Source organism: Falco peregrinus, chromosome 10, assembly GCF_023634155.1.
Source record: "Falco peregrinus isolate bFalPer1 chromosome 10, bFalPer1.pri, whole genome shotgun sequence".
In the NCBI taxonomy this organism is placed as follows: Eukaryota; Metazoa; Chordata; class Aves; order Falconiformes; family Falconidae; genus Falco; species Falco peregrinus.
In genome coordinates, this window is record NC_073730.1 from 35,309,046 (window position 1) to 35,331,248 (window position 22,203).

The window sequence follows — 22,203 nt, forward strand, 5'->3', positions numbered from 1 at the left end:
AAGTTTTGTGCCACTGAAAGGAGCAAGGAGCAATGTCTGTCCCAAGCTGCCCTTTCCCAAACTGGGCAAAGGCTGTCTCGCCCCAAATCACCTCCCACTGCTTCTGACTTAATTTTTACCTTCTTTCACTACTGCACTCCACAATTACTGCTTTTTGCTGCCTGCTCAGGCAGCTGCTGTGCAACTGGACCCCATCTCTGGAAGGGCAGCCAGAGAAGATTCCAGGTGACAAACAGGCCTGGAGGACACTATTTGTCCAGCCCATCTCTGCCAGCAGAGCAGAGCTTGCGCCTCGCACCTGCCTTCCACAGCCCTTCCGCTGGCCTTGCCAATCCCCACTGCCACTCTTCCCCCCCGCGCTTCAGAGCTGGACCCGGTTCACTCATGGGGCAGGTCTGCTGCAGAGGAAAGCAGAAGGTGCACAAGGCAGCTCAAGCAGCTGCAGGCAGTAAAGGAACCAGAAGAAGAGAGGACAGACTGAGAAGAAAGTTTCCAGAGAGAGAATGGTGGTCGGGGAAGGAGAGAAGAGAGCACAGTAGTTTGTTTCCTCCCACCAGACCACACATCACCTGAACACTAGACCACACTTTAGAATTAAAAACTCTGTCTTTTGCAATATGAGAAATCATGCCTTCACTCAAGATGCACCTTGCACCAGGTTGGTTGCTTATGCTTACTACTAGCTTTCTGTCCCTTATATTTTAAATTGTTTCTTCTCTTATACACATATATAAAAATCAGTTATCAATCACTATCATAATTTTACAGCACTCACACTGAAAATCCCACCTCCTGAATCTGGGAGAGCTCAGGCCCACCATCAAGATCAGTAACAAGTCATCATTTACAAAATTTCTAAGGGAAGTTTTGGTACAAAACGAAATAAAACATTCCAAACTGTCACCCAGTGTTAAATATTACTGCCTCCACAAAAGCACAGTGTCTGAACTGTCTGGCTGCTAATACTGGACTGAGTCTAATGTAATGGATTTTGCCAGTTCCTGTAAAATAGATGCTTTGTTCACTTTGTCTAAAAGAAACCAAATGCTGTGTTGTGTGCGCTATAGTCTACATGTTTACCTGCTTCATTAGCAGAGAGAGGAGTTAATTGCTCTGGTTGCTGCTTACATAGCATTCCCTTCTGTAAAGTGAGGTCCTGCACTGGGCTGGAATGAGGCACCGTGTGAACCTGAGCAGTTAACAACTAGGAGATTCCAGGCTTTCCAAAGGTCACCTGCCTGGAAAGCAATCTTGTTTCAACCGTGATTTGGAGGGACAATGGACACACAAGTCAGGCTGCCCAGGAACCACATCCTCTACCCTGGTCTATGTGTCAGAAACACAGATCAGAAATGAAGACCAACACCTGAAGACTACTGGACTTTGAAATTACATGTTATAGACAGTTGTTTGAGGTCAGCTGATGAGACCAAGGCAGAAGCAATCTCATTTGAGAAAGAACTACTGAGAAAAAGATGATTACTGACCGACCAGAGATGAGAAGGAATCTCCAGCCTCCTGTATATACCTTCTGGATGAAAGACAACAAACCTTAAGAGACTATGTTCTTGGACTACAGAGAAGAAGAAGAAGATCAAAAGGCTCCCAGCTGACCAGGAACAAACTTAGAACACCCTGGATTAATGTGCTGAAGTACACGACTGTGCACAACTAGCAATTTGAAGACAATATATATGACCTGTTCCTGCCAGCTGTTAGACTCTCAGAGGATGGAAGAAGGAAATATAAGAGCAACAGTGCAGACCGAGGTCAGTTTTAACCTATGGTTTTCTTCTCTTTCAGACTCGTTGCTAGTGTGGAGTAGAACCTTAACGTTTACTGTCACTGCGGCTCACTGCTGCGGCAGGGTAGCTGGCTTTAACATCCCCTGTTTAACACACAAGGCTCTTCTGTCAGGCAGATCACGTCTCCAGCAATAAACTGCTAGGGTTGCAAGGACCAGAAATGGTTTTGGAGAGAACGAAGATCAAGCTGAAATTTCCTCACCACCAATTATGCCAACTACTAACAGGGAGATGAGTTTGGGAGACAAACAGGGCACAGCACAGAGATCAGCTCTGCAGTTCAGCTTCACTCCCAGTCTGTCAGTCCCATCCTGCCTGTCTTGACAACGTGTTTCCCAGAGAGGCCCCATGCTACCTGGAAGCAAAGGGAAACTCACTGGATTCCTGCTTTCCACAGCTATTTTTTTGATTGGCAGCCGTTTTTTTCATGGCCTAAGACCATTGTAACTGCCAAAAAGGCATTAATTATACATGACTACAGAAGCCAGCTAGTCAGCACCCAGTTTTATACAAGTTAGGAAAGAAAAGAGCACAAGGAGGGTTTAACAGCCTAGAAATGAAAGGGAAAGGGCAAACACTTCTATAAAAAGCTTTCAGATGAGGAAGATTTAATCCATGTCCCCACTTGATGGCCAACCTCACCTTCAGCAGCATCACACTCTGTACTTGGTATGTTCTCTTCTTCCTCATCTGTATGGGAATTGCTAGATTCAGGTTCAGAATTCACATCGTGATCATTTCCAATTGCATTTGCTATTTCCTCCTGGACTGGTTTGAAATCTTCAAAAACTATCACAAAGTTACAAAAGAGGAAGCAAGAAAGAGAAACCATTAAAAAGCAAAAGGGGAGAAGAAGTCATCCAGCTATCTCAGCTTGGTTTAAAATTTAAAATGTTAGGGCAGACCCAATTAGAGCCATGTAAATCTTCACCAGCAATAATTCTGTTAAGCAGATTAAAACCAAATGGAGACAACCATTAAAAATCCAAGGGAAAATTCATACAGGAGCATCCACTGAAGCACAGAGCGGCAATCTTCCACAACGTTTTCACAAAACAATGAGATTTTGTCAGGCATTCTGAGGGGGGTTCAACGTACAAGCGACAACATTGTTTTACAGACATTAAATTGTTATTGTTCCATCAGTATTTTTTAAAAAAAAAAATCTATGTTAGGCTCCCAAGTACAGTTCTAAGAATTCCTCAACTCCCCAAACTAATGTAAGTGACTGAAGACCTATGCTTGCCTATAAACAAGTAGGGAAGTATTTTCCGCTCTGTAAATGCAATGGTTGCGATGCTTCACTGTCAGGTTGTACACTTGACAATTGTTCAGATTGTGCTATCAGTGCCATTTTTTGCTTTACGAGTTGCTGGATGATTATGCAAACGGATTTCAAGCCAGTAATACTAAAGGACTTCTTTATGAGCAGTATTCCAGCTATGTACGCAGTCCAGTCCCTTCAGCATCTCCTCTGAGAGCTCTCCCCTCCAGCAGCCCAGGCTTCTCCCTTCAAGTTCCATCTGCTTTCTGTATCTTACCTTTCCTGTTGTAGTTACTGGGTTAGCCTTTTACACAAAGAGCTTGCCAGTTTGCCACTGGTGTGGACTGACAGCCTAACGTCAAATCTCACACTTGGTTTTACTGCCAAATGGGCTCTACTGCCAGTATACCACGTCCGTGAGGAGCCACACACCTCCAGGTACCTGTCCGAAAGAGCTGCCTGCTTTTGCCAGTGTTACGACTGTTAGCGTGAGACTTGATTAATTCCTGTTGCTGCCTGGATGGTGCCAGTGGTGGCACATTTCAGACTGCTCCCCTGCAGCTTGGAACAACCAAGCTTTGACCGAAAGGGAGTAATTCAGTCAACTGCTTGTACTCAATGCTTATGTCAAGCATAACTTTCAAAACGTAAAGGAGACAGTCGCAACATTTCTAGATCTTATTACCGCATGCGATAGGAAGCGGTACACTGGTCAGCTTCATCTACGCAGTGGAAGTGCTGCAGAGACACTTGTTGCAAGTTTCAGTTTCTATAGACAAGCTCTACATCAAGGCTCAGCGAGAACACGGACACTTCTCAGTATCTTTACCAATGACCTTCCCAGAATCAGCCTACGGCATTTTGTTCGGACAGAGTATTTTGTTTGAGAGTAGAGGAGCAGGGTTTCAGCCAGCAAGAAGAAAAGATCTGAATCCTGACTTGGCCTTCTATTACAAAAACATGGGGACTGAAACCAATTGCCACAACAAACCACTCAACACGTTCTGGCTAAATCCTGACACACAGCCTAGAGAAAGGGGTGTTACATGGTATAACACCTCGGCTTTCAAGTAACACCTTCGTTCAACTTCTCTGAAAATAAAAACAAGGAGCCATGAGTAAAAAGCTAATGCTCCCACACTAAGGAGCTGGCTGGCTGACTTCGGGCCACTCTGCAGCAGAGCATGTAATAAAGGTACCCAAAATTCTGGGCTTCATAAAGAATGGACAGGACAGAAGCATTTAACTGCTGTGACAGGAGCCTGAGGGACTGGCAGTCTCAGCAGCTTCAAACACAGACTGGACAAACACATGGGCATCAGATCTACAAATGGATACAAGAGCACTAGGCAGGCGGTTTTTTTGAACAGCTATTATACAACAGATCAGACTGCGGGAGAGCTACAAAAGGAGGGAAATCCAGAAAACAGAGCCTCCCGTGTTTGTGAACAGCATCTTCTCTTGCCACTGTGAGATGCAGACTACTGTGAGAGACATGACTTTGGGCTGATCTGCTGGGCATTTCTGAAGTTACTAGGAGCTCTGCTAGAAGAAAAGCAGCTGCATAAAAATAAGCACAATAAGACTGCCCGACCTGGCTGCCAGTCTCATCTGAATTGCCCACTTAACCCACAGAAATACTGTCCTGCCTCAAAGTGTTTGTACATGCCTTCTACGGATTGCTGCGTCTGGGTGTCACGTATTGAAATCACATGTACTTACTTGCACATGGCATTATGTTTCCTCCAGCAATTTATTAAGCAAAATAGCTACCAGTTCTTATGAGGCTGATTTTTTTACACATGTAGCTGTATGTATGGGATTTAAACTTCCTGCTGCTTCAGCGTCAGTCAGGGCACTGAAAAGTCCAGGAGTGGGAGTGGTGGTGTTCCCACAGGCTGGCAGTGAGGAGAAGACTTAACACTGTCTCCCCTGCCACAAGCTTGCTTCTCCCCTTCCCAAATCCCTGCCTCTCTGTTGCCAACGCACAGCCTGTGCTCTCTCACCTTTTTCCTATGATGTTTTTTTCTACACCAATGATTCTGTCTTTCTGCTCAAATTTTTCACATCTGCTTTTACTTTTTCTTCTTTCTCCTCCTGTGGTTCCTCCTACTCTGTGCTTCCACCGATCATTCCTACCCCATCAGTACCCTGCACCCACATAGCTCTGAACTGAAATTTGAGAAAATTATTTGAAAAAGACCATTTCAGTCTACAGGCTCAGCATGAATGCCTTTTTGCCTACACCACAGGTCCTAAAGGGCAGCAATGGCTTCACTCCTTGCTGTCACATTTCACCTGGGTGAAACACAAAGAACTTCTCTGCAAGAAACCATGAAAGCTGAGCAGGGAAGGTCCCAGGACAGTGTTTATAAGGTCCCTCCTGGGACCAAGATCCTGACAAAGGTGTCTGTGCAACAGTGCACAACCTGCTTGAATCATTCTGACATTTCAGCTCTGCAGAGAAGGCAAGAAGTTTTCTGCTCCAGGACATCCAGGACATTGTCCTGGAGTGCTTTCTCCGACTTGCTGAAATACCAAGTGCTTTGCTAGGTACAGTGCACATATTGTACTTCGTCTTGATTATAGGCCTGAAGTCTGACTAGCTGGCAGTTCCCATTCTTTGCAGTTTACTGCCTGCATAACATTTGACAAAAGGGAACTGGCAGTCTATCAAAACACATTGCCCAGGGAAGGATGACAAATACTGCTCACAATAATTCTCTCTCTTGGGATCAGCAGCATCTCCTTGTCACAAAGAGCACAGCAAGATCAGAAAACACACAGCAGGAGCCCATCCCAGATACTTCCACACTTCTGACAGATCCTGTCACACCACCGGTTGTGATTTGCCCGGACTCAGCCTGCAACTACACAACCCCAGAGGAGCATTTTGCACCTTTTGCTTTCCTCAGCATATACAATTTTCTCCAACAAATTAGTTCTGCACTGTTAATGGCAGCACCAGTTAGGAGAAATCCTGTCATAAGCAGAGCATGATGGGTCTCACCAGGGCAAAACCAAAACCGTGCCATATCAGTCTCATCTCAAGGCAAGCTGGACAGCCGATCAGAATGACCTGCCCTAGAGAGAAGATCATGTGAAAAAATCAGGGAGGCCCAGGAATGGACTGAGAACCAATTCCGCAGTTGCAGCAAGGGACTGAGCTCCTTCAGCCCTCCAGGTGTCTCTGGAGGCTTTTAGCCCTCAGCCTTGCAGGGGACCGGAGCAGTGGGAGTTGTAACCATCTGGTACTTCTTTTAAGACTACAGACATCCTTAAATTTTTGAATCAGAATCTATCATGGCAGCACCTGTGCTCAGTGGCTAGAAGAAGCTAAGATTCCCATGTGGCCTTTGTTACCCCACAATAACCCTTTAGCATGCTCATTGTATCTCAAAAAAGGTGTTATCTTTTTCTTTTTGCTCTACGCACCATTTGTTGCCAATTCTTTATTCGCAATAAAACTTACCTAGACAACCTGCATGTAGATGGGGAAAAATCTGTATGCCATTTAGGAAGTTGTTCTTATCTGTAATTTTTATGATGCAATGATTTTTCTTGTCCTTCCTTGACCTGCACTGTCCCTGACTCTCCGGTAGTCTCCCAGAAGCAGGGATGATGCATGACTTGACTAAAATGTAAATGCTGTTACCTACATAACATTGGGACAATCTATCTACATTTGACAGAGGACCTCTGTTCAGACCTAGAGTCATGAAACCATGTGTGTGGAATGTAAGCACACTGGAATTCACGCTAAAAAAGAACAATGCTATTGTCTTAGGCTAACTCAGTACCAGATTACTAGCTTGACACATCTGATTGATCTTTCCTGGGTTACATATTACAGCATAATATTCTGTCTAGGTTTTTAAAGTTCTTTCTTCTTCAGTAGTCCTTAATCAACTCATCTGAGCCTAGTGGTTAAGGTGCTTAAATTTAAGTTTCTTTCACACAAATGGAGAGAGGCGTTCCAGAAGCAAACGTCTCTGAAGATTTCAGCATTATTCAACTAATAGTATGCTACTGTCTTTACTGTCTCAATTCAGAATGCATAACAAAGCAAAAGCAATGCACAAGAGAAAGTAACCCAGGAGCAACAGACTTGCAAATCATTAAGCACCAGCATTCAAACCAGCATCCCACACACAGCTCTCTTGGATGGATGCACTGCAGTGAACAGAAAGCAACTGAAACAGAAGCAAAAACTTCTATTAAAATAAAGGAAAAGCATTCTACATTCCACTGCAAATCCGTCATCCAGAAAGGCAACTGGAAATTTCATCTACCGTGGCTTGTGGCTCTCCTTTACATCAGCACCAGTGCAGACAGCTATTCTTTTATTCTCCCTGATTTAACAGCATCCAAGACATTTCCCCCATGAGCTGAATGACATTGCAAAGCAAGGGCTTACATTTTTTTCCATTCCCCAGATATAACAATGCAAAGCCTTGCTCATGTGACCAGCCTTTTATTAATTGTCCCTTATCCATAAAGGCAAGGTTGAAACTGCAAGACGCCCATTTTATTGACAGTAAAAACAAGGTGTCACACAACTGATTTGCTCCTTGCCAACAATCTGTGACAGAGTGAAGCAACACAACCATGGATCCACTGACATAGTTTTGACCTTTGTCTGAAAGACTATAATTCACATGGTAATTTTTGGTATTCTTTTTGAATCTAGTATTTTGACATTATAAAGAGAGTCCCCCCATTTTGCACACAGATTCTCCTACAGGTGATAAATCTTATTTGGATTTTCTAATAATTGCATGAAGTGTGAAACCCAGCTACTGCAGTAAAAAAGAATAGCTTTTATGCTGGAAATACTAGAAAAGCAGCAGAAAACCAAGGCTACAGTCTGGGTGGTTACTGCACTCACAGCAGTTGAGTATTTTAGTAGCTTGAAAACAGCCCAGCAACTGCATTCCCCATGCTGCACCATGACTTAGTATAAAGGCAAATACAGCCAATACTTGTATGCACCACTCACAGTTGCGCAGAAGGACTGTACTCACCAATTCCTTTGTTGCTCTGAGGAGACTCTTCATCACTATCCTCTACTTGGGTCATACTGCTTTCCAAAGGCACTAGAAGACCTTCCACCCCATCACCCCTCCTGGTACTTGTATTCTTCTCCCCATCTTCCCCTACGTTACTTTCTACTGACTCAGCCTGTTCGAGTTCCCCATTAACATTAGGACTTTGGCGCTGTATTGCCATTGTATTTTCACGAAAAATTCCAGTATCTTCCCTTGCTGTTAGATCTTCTGGTTTTGCCTTTTCTGCTTCCTCTATTCCTTCCTTTTCCAGTACAAAAGTTTCCTGATTTTCCTCCATTCTGAGCAGTTCATTCTCCCCATTCTCATTTCCGTATTGTGCATGTGCTGCATTATCAGATGCCCTTTTGAAATCATGATCCTCTTTGCCTTTAACATTGTCTTTTATCGTTTCAACATGAGAGTCATCTTCACTGCTATACTGAGTACTGATGGATGAAGGTGAGTGTGTAGACCTCCGACCTAGAAATAGCAAAAAATTTTGTTTCAGTATTTGTCACTAAAACATCTGCATTCATCAGCAACTACTTCCCTTTGCTATGCACAAAGGGACAGATGCTCACCTGGTATCAATCTCTGAATTACACCATCTAAGAATACTGTGACAAATGCCAGTAAGCGCAGCAGCAGAACGTTGCCCAGATGTATCAAAGCGTTAAAATCAAAGCCATTTAACTTTTTTTTTTAGTAATGGAAATGAACAAGATTAGCTTCATCAATCACACAGAAGTACACCTCCAGAAGCACCTCTAAATATGACTCAGACAGTTTTTAGAATAGTTTCTTAAGCTCCGTTTGATAAAAGATTTCAACCATAGCAACATCCTTTGGTGCACTCCTGTTAACTCAGTGAATATGATAAAGATCTCCAAAATCAAGTGTAAATCATTCAAGCTGAACTGGAGGTGAAGTTCACTGTCTCCTCTAAATAAACATAAAGGGACCATAATATGAAATCATAAATGGAAAATTTGAGGGGGAAAAAAAGGCAATAATTCTTCATCTAACATTTAGCTGAACAGTAGAGCTTACTGCTACACAGCATTGCTGGTGTCCAAAGTTCACGCAGGTTCAAGAAGAGATCAGTCAAACTCAAGGAAGAAAAATCCAGTCAGGCCTCGTAAGTAAAAGGGACCACCCCTGACACCAGCTAATTACACGGGTGGGAAGCAGCACAGTATTCTTGCCATTTTCTTGTATTTTTCCTAGGCACCCACTGCTGGCCAAAGGCCAGAGGTAGAATTTGGACCCACGATCCAAATTCTCAGAGCCACAGGAGCCAATCTGCACCACATCATTTCTTCTTGCAGCCACAGTCTTCCAGCAGCCTCTATGCCTCTCCTTCCTCTGTGGATCTGAAGAAGGCTCACTGCAATTTTTTGTAATATTTTAAATTATTCTTTTCATCTGCAATGTACTACAAAAGCTTTGCAGAACTGCTTTTAAAAAAACCTAAAATATGGAAGCTAAACCTTCCCTAAAATTTGTCAACTACTTCCCTTAATTTTAAAACTAGAACAAAGAAGGTGTGTTTTAATGGAAACTGCAATTATAAACTAATGGACTGCCTTGTATAGACGCCAGATTATCAATTCAAGAGAATTCCTCAATTTTCCTTAAAAGTAGCAAAGGAAAAGGACCAGAGCGCAACTCCACCTCCCAGCACGCTTTACTGGTGGTGTGAGAAAACTGCCTCTGCGTCTCTGGATAAGTTATTCAGGTGTACGCTCATTCTGTCATCTTCCCAGAGACTGGCAGCAGGGATAACGAGTGGTACCCAGCACGGAGCAGACCTCCACCCCCTAGGACCTCCACAGCAATGGATTTTAGGCACAAACTACTGGAGAACCACCACCGGGTAATGACTCTCAGCCACTTCCAGTCTCCCCTGGATTTGCACCTGTGTTCTAACAGTAGGTATGTTTAGACTCCCAAAAAACATCATTGCTCCTAAATACACTTATAAGAATATAAACAAGCATGTTCAGAGACAGAACAACTCAAATATGCAGATTACGTATTGTACTATGGGAACTATCAGTGATTCTTTCCAATTTATTCACAGGCTTATGGTCCACAAGGATTGAATGCCAAGGTCTCTCTTACATACTCTTTATCAATGTCTGATTCATAATATTGCATGCAGAAGTAACATCTTTGGCACCTCAGTTATCTGGATGTTATTCTAAAACTCTGTATGCTGGCTGAACTGACCCAAGGGGTCTGAGGAATTCAGACACTCTTGAACAAGCACAATGATATACTGAACTAAGAAGAGACAAAATCTCTCCATAACGTATGCTTATAAAAATTCAGATCCCATTATTATTAGCATGTTATTTCTACTATAGCAGCACTCCCAGATTACAAGTGGATTAGTGTTCTACTGATACTGAAACACAAAAACATAGCGTCTATGCCCAAAAGCTTGCTGTCCAAGATCTTGTTCTACCAACACTAATACACACGCTTCACTTGAAGTGGGTAAGGAGTTCTTCAAACAGGTCCAAGGCTTGGCAGATGAATTCAAGAAACAGTAAATGTACAGAGCACGTGGAATTTCAGGCCACAAGGAGATAAAAGTTGAAGCTTGCAACAAGTAAAGTTGAATTATGCAGAAACCCGCGGTGTAGGTGATCTCTAGGTGGTCACAGGTTTATGTTTGCCTCTAGGAGCCTGACAGAAAGGAAACTTGCACTACCAGTGTCCAACACACCCCTGTGAGGCAGGGGCAATCTGTACCAAAAGAAATTTCATACAGTGCAAAAATTCACCTACACTTTGAAAATTCATTTAACAACAAAACAACCACAAAAAGAAGGAAAAAATAACATGGCTGGAAGCAGAACTTTCCTACATGTTTTAGCTGAACACGTTCTGCTGGCCACCTAACTGCGTATGTACATACCACAGTGGAACGGAGTGATTTCAGGGTGCTGAGCAGTAAGAGCAGTTACAGGTATTCAATAACTTTGTAAGTGAAATCACTTACTTATGTGCCAAAAGACAAATTCAAGAGCTGAACTTGTAACAGATCTAAACGTAAGTAGCAGACCTAAAACCCAACACAGCTCTACTATTCTCTGCAAGCCAAGAGAAAATGAGTTACTATCACTAGCATGATGCCCCCATAGTGCCTCCCACAAAGACACATGTTACCAGAGCAAACTAGTCCATGTGGGCAGACTCCAGGGGACCTGTGAGTAACAGATCCACAGTTTAACCTGGACGTCTCTAACTGCAGGCTTGACAACTCACACTCAGTTGTAAGCCTCGCGAGTCCAGAAGACAACACAGTTTTAAAGCAAGGGGAAATGGGGCATACCTTAGGGCTAAGAGACACAATATTTAAGGAACTCCCAACACAGTTTTCACGTGCCTAACATTATTTAATGAAGACGAGAGCTAGAAACAGTATATATAGATGTCAGTGGGGCTACTTTGAATGTACACTGCAAGTACATCTACACTACCAAAGAGGGAAGGACCAAAGCTTGATTCGCTGTGCTCTGATACAGCTCCAGGATTGCGCACCCATGTCCTACCTCATTGGCAACGATGCTCACACCAGCTCCCAGCCCTTGGCACGCACTGTGTGTGCACAACGTTAGATGCTGGAGGATCCTGCATGCACCCTGCAAGGGAGCCTCCATCTTGATTCTGTCGCATAGAAAAGCGTACTGGGGACATCAGTGGTGCATTTCTGCATGCTGTGCATGACTGTGAATACATGCAAAACAAAGCTGCACCTAAAGTTAATTCATCTTGTGGACTGAATTGCTAATGTAGTAACACCCTGTTTAGGCTAGCCCTGTCACCAATACCGGACTCTGCAAGGTGCGCTATGGAGCACTGAACTTGACACCTCAGCAGGGCCTCGCATTCAATATTGAAAAATATACAGTCACGGAATTTCACATGTTAGGTGCTCCTGCGGAAGCAAGAAGAGGGCGAATTCCTTCTCTAACTATAGCTTCCGCTCATGTGCCATCCATATGCCAGAACTGTCACCCATGCAGAACAGCATGTTCAGAAAAAGATGGTGTACAAAGAAATCTTAATAACCACAGTTTAAAGAACCCCACTCACAGTAGCACTCTCCCTCCACCAGATAATTCAAGGGGCTGAGGAAGGGAGTTCCTTTACAGATGCTTCCCCTGAGACAGCATATTAATTTCTAGATCTCTCTGTCACAACTTTACATACATTAGGGAAGCAGCAATTCAGGTAAGTGGAAAAGAGATGGCTATTAAAGAGGTATATGGATTCTGTTATAAGTTTAAAACTACGTAGGATTTGGGAAAGTGATAACTCAGGCAGGGGACATGCTGTCTTGCAGAATTTGTAAATGTAAACATAAAGGAGGGAAAAGAACTGCTTAAGGATGTGCAAAAAGGTGTAACTAAAAAAAAATGGTGTTAAAGAAAAATCTCTTTAATAATGAATATCTGGAAAAATCTTCCACTGCTGAAACCTATTACGCACTTTAATCTTCAAAAAAAAAAATGGAACTAGTAGTTGCTACTGAAGTTGCTTGAAATATTTCCATGCATATTATCTTCAGAGAGTAGGGGTCCTTCATTCAAACAGAAAGCTCTTCTTGTCCTCAAAATAACCAATGAATTCTTATTTTTCATAAATTTATTATTCTATCTCAGTTGGGAAAAGCCCGCATCTCTTTTATCCCTTCTCTCTACCTCTTCTGTTCAGCTGTGGAGAAAAAAAAAGTAGAAAGACTTCATTACAAAGGGGAACATATCAAAAATCAACAAATAGGAAACAGGAATGAAAAATCACAGGCATTTTGTGTTCACTGTATCAATGCCCGGAGTGGTTAACAAAAACAATGCAAAAAAGTTGTCATTTTCTTTAAAGGATTCAAAACAAATCTGGATGAAACTAGATGAGGAGTCCAGTGTCATCAGGTAAACAATAAATAGACATCTGGGAGATGACAAACCCTTCCTACAAGGAATTTCCTATTCATATGGAAGAAAATGCCCTGCATCAGTTTGGGTTCCACTGTTTACTGTTTGCAAAAACATTCTATGCAAGCACAAAGGAGTAAATACCAACTGGCTTCTGAATACTTCTACTACCCCAAGTGTAGAAATCTCTTTGAAGATTAATCACTACAGCCAGAACAAAAAGATCATCCTGACCTTCAAACTTAAATGCAAAGTGCCTAGAAATCCGGAATTCCAGTGATCCAAAATGCCACCCAAAGCCAGCAGTAACCTTCATACATCCTTATCTGATGCTGCAGTTGTACCGGGTCTGGCTGAGCCCCCAGCACCCTCACAGCGCTGCGCTCGTACCGGCAGCCAGAAAGGTGCTGGTAACACACCAGCGCTCTGGCTGCGGCTGAGCTGGGCTCGCACAGCGTCCAGGCTGTCTCCCCAACCTTCCCCCTGCCCCTCACCACTGGGCTGCGGGAGGGGACACAGCTGGGACAGGTGACACAAAGCAACCAACGGGATATTCCATACCATACGATGTCTGCTCAGAGAGAAGAGCTAAGAGAAAGGAGAAGGTAAGGGGGGACACTCATTATTTATGATGTTTGTCTTCCCTGCCTCCTGGGAAGAGGCCGAACATCAACTGCTAATGGAAGTAGGGAATAACACCTTTTGTTTTCTTTGCTTCCACACGCGTGATTTTTGCTGTTGCTTCATTAAACTGCCCTTGTCTTGACCCACAAGCTGTTTTGTTTTGGTTTTTTCCATCTTATTTTCTCCCGCCCTGTTCTGCTGAGGAGGGGAGTGATAGCATGGCTTGGTGGGCACCCAGCATCTAGCCAGGGTCAACCCACCACAACAGTCTACCATTTACTAATGGTAAATATGGACTGCAGAACTCCTTCAGGCTTACTGCCCCAAGAAGGTAAATGTTGGAAGCACTGCTCCTCTTGTTGACAGTAATTTACACCTATGGGGAGCAGTCAGAGCTCAGAGCACAGAACAGATGCTGTACTTATATATTTAGACTGCTAAAAGCCTCTCTAGGTCCCCATCCAATATTTGGGTAACCACTCCTTACACTAATATACCGAATGCTAGATAAGGGTGTTACCTGTCTCTTCCTTACATCCTCAGAAAATTCAACAGGGATAACAAAGCAAAGCCAGCTTCCCAGCCTCCTTTCTCCAAAAGTCACAGTGCAAAGGTTAAGTCATCAAAGCTCACGTAGGCCAAAGGGAAACTGATTCCAAGCCATGAGCTTCTCAAGAAGCACCTTTGAGATCAGCTTCCCTCATTTCCAGAGACAATGCTGCTGAGCGCCGGACACCCACGGCCCACTGCTGATTGCCAAATGAGATGCAAGCAATAACTGATGACTGCTATATTAGTGTGCTGATGTGAAAGATAGATGCAGCAAATCAGGCTGCTAAGAAAGAAGATTAAACCTGTCTTATTTAAATACACAACAAATGTAAATGATTTAAATCCATGTCCTGAGTTACTGCAGAAAAGGAGAACAAGGGAAGCCACGACAAATACAAGTTGAAAAACATCAGCCGTGCCTGCCCGCTGATCGGTAAGGAACCCCTGCCTAGATGACTAGCTGTTTTACACTATTAGCTGCTGATGTTAAATGTCCGTAATTCAAGGTTTGGTGGCTTCCCAACAGCCCTTCCTCTTATATCCTCAATATACAAAAAATATTTTTTATATTATTTTACATATATTTTTTATATATATATCCTCAATATAAAGAAAAATGTATATTGAATCAGTGAGTTTTGGTGCATGCAGCACTATTACATCCCAGTACGAACAAAGGTGAGTAAGGGTGGCCCTTAACGAAGGCTTTAATGTAAAGGTAGCCATGAAAGGCCCCTACAGTTACCTGTTCCTTTCCACCTACACACATCTACACTCATACACCTTCACTTGACCATCACACACCGCCAGAGCTTGAGAAGCAGCTGATGAAAGTCACAAAGAAGTTTGCAATGCCATGCACTAACAAGCAGAAAAGAATGCTTAATCGTACGGATTGTTCATGAACCAAAGCCATTTCTGATTATCATGAGAAAACAAAAATTAAGATTATTTTTGATCATTGGAATGATTTTATTAGCAAGGATGTTTCAAACCTGATTTGAATTTCTGGGGTTTTATACTTTCTATAAAAAGACTGTATCTTTATTGCAGCTGCAACCTTTTCAGAAACAGCTGTACTACCTCTGCTTAATTCACCTAGAAATACAAATGTGAAAGTAATGTTTTCATTTAATTTGAGAAATAGTTTGCACATCAGACTGTCAAATGTAAGGAATATAAAGTAATTAATTTTGAAACAGCAGTAAATGGAGAAATCCTGGTAGATTACAACAAGCCAGAGGCACATAAGTCAGCTCAAGATCTAACAAAGCCATAGAGAAGTGTTAGAGGGATAAAACACGGCGACACAAAGGAGAGGCTGTTCAACGTCTGACTTACTCACCACATGGTGAAAGGAATACTATTGTTCATCTAATAAATAAGAAATAGCCTGCAAGTTTTCTGTGGGATCATTTATGAAGATACATGGCTTGGACTGCATGAAGGCCAATAGCTAAAACACTAGACGCTGAAAGCACTGATTCAAAAAACTGAGTGACAGAAATCATGACTTAATCTATGAAAATTTATTCCAGAACAGTTTAATCTTTCTGAATTAATAATAATAATAATGGTCTTGGACACTTACTGCATGCTTTTGTACCTAACGTTTGGATCAAGAATCACAGACTATCCTACTGACTCCGACTCTTACTCATTCACAGCCAGACTCCAGTGAGGACCCTGCCACAGGCAGAGCAGACAGCTGAGCTGATGGCATTTGCCCCGACCCAGGGCAGAGTCAGGGATGTACCAGAGACAAAGCTGAGGTTCTGATTATTCAGGGCCACTAAAGATAGCGCTTCTAAAATACAAGGAGGTACATGGGTTTTCTTGGTGACTTCTGAGATAAAAGTGCGTACCCTCAGAATGCATATGTGGGCATTGGGCATCGCTTCTCAGATGTAGGGTGACCACCAACATTAAGTGCTGATCCGCCCAATTATTTATAGAGTGAATCTGCTGAATGGCTCCATCTCCATTTCTACAACTAAATAGCTCAGCAAAGTCTGCTGTGAGCTGGCACACGCTTACTGTGGGTTTTGGCAGTATTTCTATGAGGTATGGCAGAATTAATAACAGATAAAATAGCTATCTTTTACCAATTCAGTAGGAATTGCACGGGGTTTTCCTATGCAGACTCAACATACATACTTGGACATGCACAAAATGTAAAACATGCATCAGGTTAACTTCTCTAAGCATTGTTATGAAAAAACTAACCTCGCTTATCATCCTCGGAGTCACTGACAGAATACCCACCACTTTCACCTTTCTCGCTGTCAGAGGCCTGCACTGACTTCTGTGATGAGGTTTTACTCTCCTTTTCATAGTTTAAATTATGTTTTTTATCATCTGAGGACGACTTTGACATTTCATTCATTTGATCACCAGTCTGTCCCTCTTCATTAACTTCTTCAACTGCTTCAAAATCTTCATCATACTCTAAAATAAAAGAATCATACTATGAGGCAGGAAATGGAATTCACAACAAGTCAAGCTTCTTTTAGGCAGACAGAGGTTGACTTCATTAAACTCCTTTTGCCTTGGCATTTGCTCAGTCTTTTTAAAGCCATGAGAGAATCTAAGACCACAGACAGGAATCATAAGAGCACATTATCACAAAAAAGCATCATGCTCTTCTTAGAGTAGCAGAAATGCAGTAAATTATGCATGAAGGATCATCAACACATTAAAAATAAAACAAACAAAATCATTGCCACTGAAAGGACTAGAAAAATTAAGAGCTAGGCAAACTCAGAAATAAAATACAACACACTTATCACAGGAGAAAAAAAACTTGTTGCGATGAAAAAAATATGCAAGCAACAGAGAAAGCTGGAGAAATGTAATACACTGTAGCGCAAAGTAAGATAAATGTGGATTGACATGGCTAATTAGCAAAGAAGTAGCTTACAAACTACATGAATTCATTAAATCCAGCCAAAGGGTGCTGCAGAGGAACATTCTATTATCACACTGTTCTAATGTGCTCCTTCAGGTCCCAGGTGAAATCCTAGTACAAATGAAGCTTACGGCACAATTGCCATTTTTACATCAACATGGCCTGGATTTCATCCCAGGCTACTAGCCTGACAAGTTGTAACACTTGATAGATAGCTTTGCCCAGATCTATAGGTAAGACAGTCTTCATGCATATGCGTCAAAGAATGCTCCCCTTTCCAGCCAAGGCTGCACACTATTTAAAATCCCAGGATCAGCACATACAGTGATGCCAGAGATTTCCATTGAAAATTCAGTAATTCCACCGCTCCCACTACGTGCAGCACAGAGGCAACAAACCTACATTGTGAAGGAGAGCTGTCACTACTGACATGCCAGCTGTCCCTCATGGCCATAATTTCTCACCTTTCAGCTTTTATTGCTCACTTCTTTTTCTTTCCATCAGTGCTTATAAAGTACTGAAGTGACAGAACACCAAGGACAGAAATGAAGAATATCTGATGCAGAACCAATTAGGCAAATATACAATTACCCAGACAATAAGAATTAAGGGAATAAGGAGATTTATTTTCTGCATTAAAAAATCATTTGAGATTCCAACTGCACTGTTGGAAGTGAGGCCTCCTCAGGTAACTGTCAGAAAGGTGCCCACCTCCTGGAGGAGAAAGGCTTGATTAGTCGCAAACGCACATCCACAGGCACTAGAGAGGAAACTGAGCAGTAGCACTGCAGAATTATGAAAGTAAAAATAGGAACTAAGAATTAAAATCCCTCTCTAAATATGACTTGCTCTGAAAAAGACTCTACAGTAAGGCATAAGCGAAGGCACAGGCTGAGCTCACACCTCCTCCCGTCGGGCAGGCAGCGGCACAGGCAGCCGGACGGCAGTGGGAATGGGCTCGAGCTGGCATGGGGCAAATGGCATGTCTGAGCATGCAGCCGGAGCTGCCACGCATCATTTTTATACCACAGGTATTATATTTGCCTGTCACAAGAAACACCCCTTGGGCAAACTTTCAGCGAGGGCAGCCTTTCTCCGGTCTTTCTTTTTAAATCTCTGCCAGCAGATGGGACTCAAGCAGAAGGGGCAAGGTCAGCCAGCTGCAGCAGGCAACACAGGCATTCAGTGAAGGGGAAGGATGACAGCCACAGTGGGGTTGGGGCAGGGAAGGCAGGAAAGGTGAGCTGATCACCTGGAGCAGAGGGAACAAATGCTCAGAGAAATGAGGAAGCTGGAGGTTTGGGCAGGCATCAGGTAAGAGGTGCCTGCGGCAGTGCTGTGGGGAAGGGGCTGGGAAGAGCCATAGGTCAACAAAGCTCCCACTGCCAACAGACAGCAGAAGAGACCAAAATATTTCAGCTGGCACTAAACCTTGCTGACATGTTGCTATGTGCTCTTCCCCCCTTCCCTCCCCTTCTGCACGCAGCATTCAGCCTCCTCCCCTCCAGAGTTCCACCCTCCCTCCCACCCATCTCGAAGCAGGCAGCAGAAGGCTTCTCCATCTCCTGCCCCTACGGCCACCGTCGCCTCTCCACTCACCTGATGGTAATGTACTGCCTCCCCCAAAGCTCACCTCGGACCCGCTGTCCACCTACCCTCACCCAGCCCCATTTCTTCCTTCTGCTCTACTTGTCCTCCACCTGCTGCCATTCTCCTCCTTCCCTGTGCCACTTCCCTCCTGCTTTCCATCTACTTCAGGCTCCTGTTTGGCCCTTCAGGCCTTCCTTACCTCCTTGGCTCTTGCAAAACCCCCTCATCCCATTGCTTGGCCAGAAGCCCCACTGATTTTACTGCCCAGACACAGGCATCACCACATTTCTCACACAGGAGGTATCCTAAGAGAGGATGTCCCAGGGGAAGTTGGAGACCCACAATTCCATACCTTCTCTGGAATCAACCTCTCCCATTTTTTGTCCCCTGCTTGTGTTTTGGAATACCATACCATTTTTACCGGTGTCTTCCTGACTATCTTCACTCTCACGATCAGATAGTTTTTTCCTTTCTTCTTCTTTATACTCCTGTCTGGTCTCCGTTTTGTCCTCAATAGTTTCCACACTTGCTTCATGACCTGGTAAGATGATGAACTCTGAATCTATGCTCGATTTCTGCTCAACGCTGCTTTTGCTTGGCTCACTGTGCACTCCAGCTCCGCAGGGACCCACATGCTTTTCCCCATAGTCTTCCTCCATCTTTCTCTTGGGAGGGGATGGCTTTTTGTCCAGACCCATTGCAATAATGCACCTATAAAATAACCAGAGTAAGTGGGAAATAACACATTTTTCTTTCCATGAACAATGGAAGGGCAGCAGAAACAGTGCTGTATGTCATACATTGATTCAAATCTGCAAGCAGAGGATGAAATTGAAACTGGAACCTTCACTTCAGGTAATTACAAGTCTCTCTGGAAAACCGTATTTTGTTCACAGACACCCATGTCTTAAAACCTTTTCCTCCCCAAAACTGCTTTTTTCCTGTAAGGCTTTACTGCAATTCCCCTCACATTCCAGCTATTTACAAACTACTGTGAAATATCCTACAGTCACTCAGTCTAGAAATCTTTTAGTTTTGCAGGCATAACATGACAATTTCTGATGAGCCCTACCTTTTGATTATTTGTTCCTGGTATTTTTTTCAGGGACCTTTGAGATACTGAAGCACTTCTGCCATACAGAAATGCTGGAATTAGGGCAAGAGAAAATTCTCAGTGTGGGGATCACAGTATCAGTGTAGAAATCATTGCAGCATCACCTCTTTGTGAACCAAAGCCTTAAGCCAACAGCGAAAATCAACAGGGAACTTTACTGAGAATCAGAGTGGGTATTTAATGTGTGGGTGTGGTGTCATAATCAAAGAGGAAAACAAATACTGCTCTATTTGACCTGAAGGAAACATGAAAATAGTTGTCATTTACTGGGAGAATCTGGTTAACGGAGATGCTTTTTAGTCACCAGATAAGGTTGGCTGGACTGACAAGAGACAGGAGAACTGATATATTGCTAAGAACAAGAGGGAAGGTGGTCAGAAAGTTGGGGTGACTCAGGAAGAAATTAACCAATTTCTGGAGACTGTATTAATTCAGGAAACTCACTTCAAATCTTTCTGGAAATCACACAAAACCTGAGATTTGGCCATTTCCTAAACTCTGCAGCAATTATATCCATTCTGAGTTCTGATGCTTGTCACTACTTCAAACATACTAAGTAAGGCATACACATAAATCATGTTAGACTGGAGTAGGAAAAAATACGGTAAAACGAAGTAGAATTTTTTTTTCTAGAATTCAGTCCTTACTGAAAAAATAAGAGTATATCTCTCTGGAGGTTCTCCTCTTCCAACTACTTGCTGCCCTTTTGAAAATTACTTAAGAATAAGAACAAAAGGTTTTAAATTATCCATGGGTGCAGAAGTTTACTTGTCTGGCATGACTTCACAATCACACAAAAGGAAGATTTTATTAAAATCAAAGCCTCTTGGCAAAACCGTACCTGTTGCTCCCAGCATTGACTTTTGCCCAAACCCAAGAATCTTCTGCACAGATTTTTCTGAAACTTGTGTAACATTTAGTACTGTCTTATTCTGCAGCCTGGGGTATTACAGCAGAATCCCACCTTAGAGGCAGAGCTATTTAAAAATAAATTATCTTGTTCTCACAACCACAAAGAAACCCCTGAAAACTAGAGTTCACTAAGCAGCAGCACTCTTGATATTTATTTCATTATCACTTCCACCAGAAACATGTAAGTGGTATTTGTATGCCACCCCGCACCTACTCTTCCAGACTCAACCGCTGAGGAAGAAGAGCTGACGGCCTCCTGACAAGCTGACAGATCCCGTGCAACCACTGTCCACTGCTGCTCACACTCCACAGAGTGACTGAAGAAGGCAGCACAGAAGTAGCTGGCTTTGATGGCATCCTTGGATGTGAGACCCTGAGGGATAAGCTCAATTCTGCACCTTTCAAGAGGCGCTGAGAAACAGATCAGGTTCTACAGAGCTGTGGGGTGCCAGAAAGATGAAAAGAGAGGAAGCAAGTGATAAACTCTCTAAAAACTGGGCTGCTAAGTCCTTGTGAGCACAGCGTATTCATCTCCATACCTGTAGCAAGGAGATGCTCCCTCCACATTGAGAAACCCAAAGTATCCATGTCTGCCTCCCAGCCTGGAACGTTTCTGGTGTTTGTACTCACAGCAACAGCTCAGCCTGTCCACTTGTATCCCATTGAGAAAAAAGGTGAGGCTGAATGGGAAACCATGGTGCCTCTTTGAGACAAAATGGAAGGTCTCTGCAATCACAGAAAGGAAAGTGTTCAAAGAAAAAGGTTACGCTTCAGCCTGCTGCAGTTGTTGCATCTCACCTGCACCACCACCAAAGCACCCAGCCCTCTGAGGTACGTTGGTTCTTGGCTGTATTAATCAGTTGGCAAAATTCTACCTCCTTCCCACACAACAGCCTTGTCTCTTTCCAACCCCAGAGTACCAAGCTGGACACCCCCATGACAAGTGAATACATCGTCAGTTTGGCGCTCACTGCTACAGCAGAACAGGGACCAGAGCCTCCCATCTCAAAAACATTCTCTCTGCTGGTTGCCTTATGAGAGTGCACGTTATGCACACAAAGTTCAGGATGCCTGGCGTGTCTCTACATGGTGCAGTGCAGCAGTATGTTAGAGCTCTGGCAGTGCAATGCACGCCTTCCTCAGCACAGCACAGCATGCAACTCAGGCTCCAGATCAGTACAGCTGCAACATTAGTGGCTCTGGACCTGCACTAATACAGGTGTACTCACAGCAACACCCAGCAGCTGAAAGATGCTGTTTCTGGAGCCATTTCAGGGTACTGTTCGGCATCCAGGCCTTAAGGGCACTGAGGCTGCCACTCAGCTCCATGCCAGGGGAACGGGGTCTTACTCCCTTTATTCACAAGTCAGAGTATCCTTCCAAAGTCAACTGAGCACACTGCAGCAGGGAGGAAGCCACACTGTACTCCTGCAGGCTCCC

At 43.4% G+C, this 22,203-nt stretch overlaps 1 protein-coding gene across 1 annotated transcript in view; it reads right to left on the reverse strand.

Moving 5' to 3' along the window:
- Positions 1 to 22,203, reverse strand: part of ERICH3 (glutamate rich 3) — a gene marked incomplete at its 3' end in the record, with an annotated part of 46,344 nt that overhangs the window by 2,092 nt on the left and 22,049 nt on the right. Inside the window, exons 10-14 of the mRNA XM_055815557.1 lie at positions 21,303 to 21,489; positions 19,150 to 19,448; positions 16,466 to 16,687; positions 8,094 to 8,597; positions 2,448 to 2,594 (exon numbers count right to left, since the gene is read on the reverse strand). Coding sequence (XP_055671532.1) covers positions 2,448 to 2,594; positions 8,094 to 8,597; positions 16,466 to 16,687; positions 19,150 to 19,448; positions 21,303 to 21,489 — 1,359 coding nt within the window. The remainder of the gene's footprint in view (positions 1 to 2,447; positions 2,595 to 8,093; positions 8,598 to 16,465; positions 16,688 to 19,149; positions 19,449 to 21,302; positions 21,490 to 22,203) is intronic.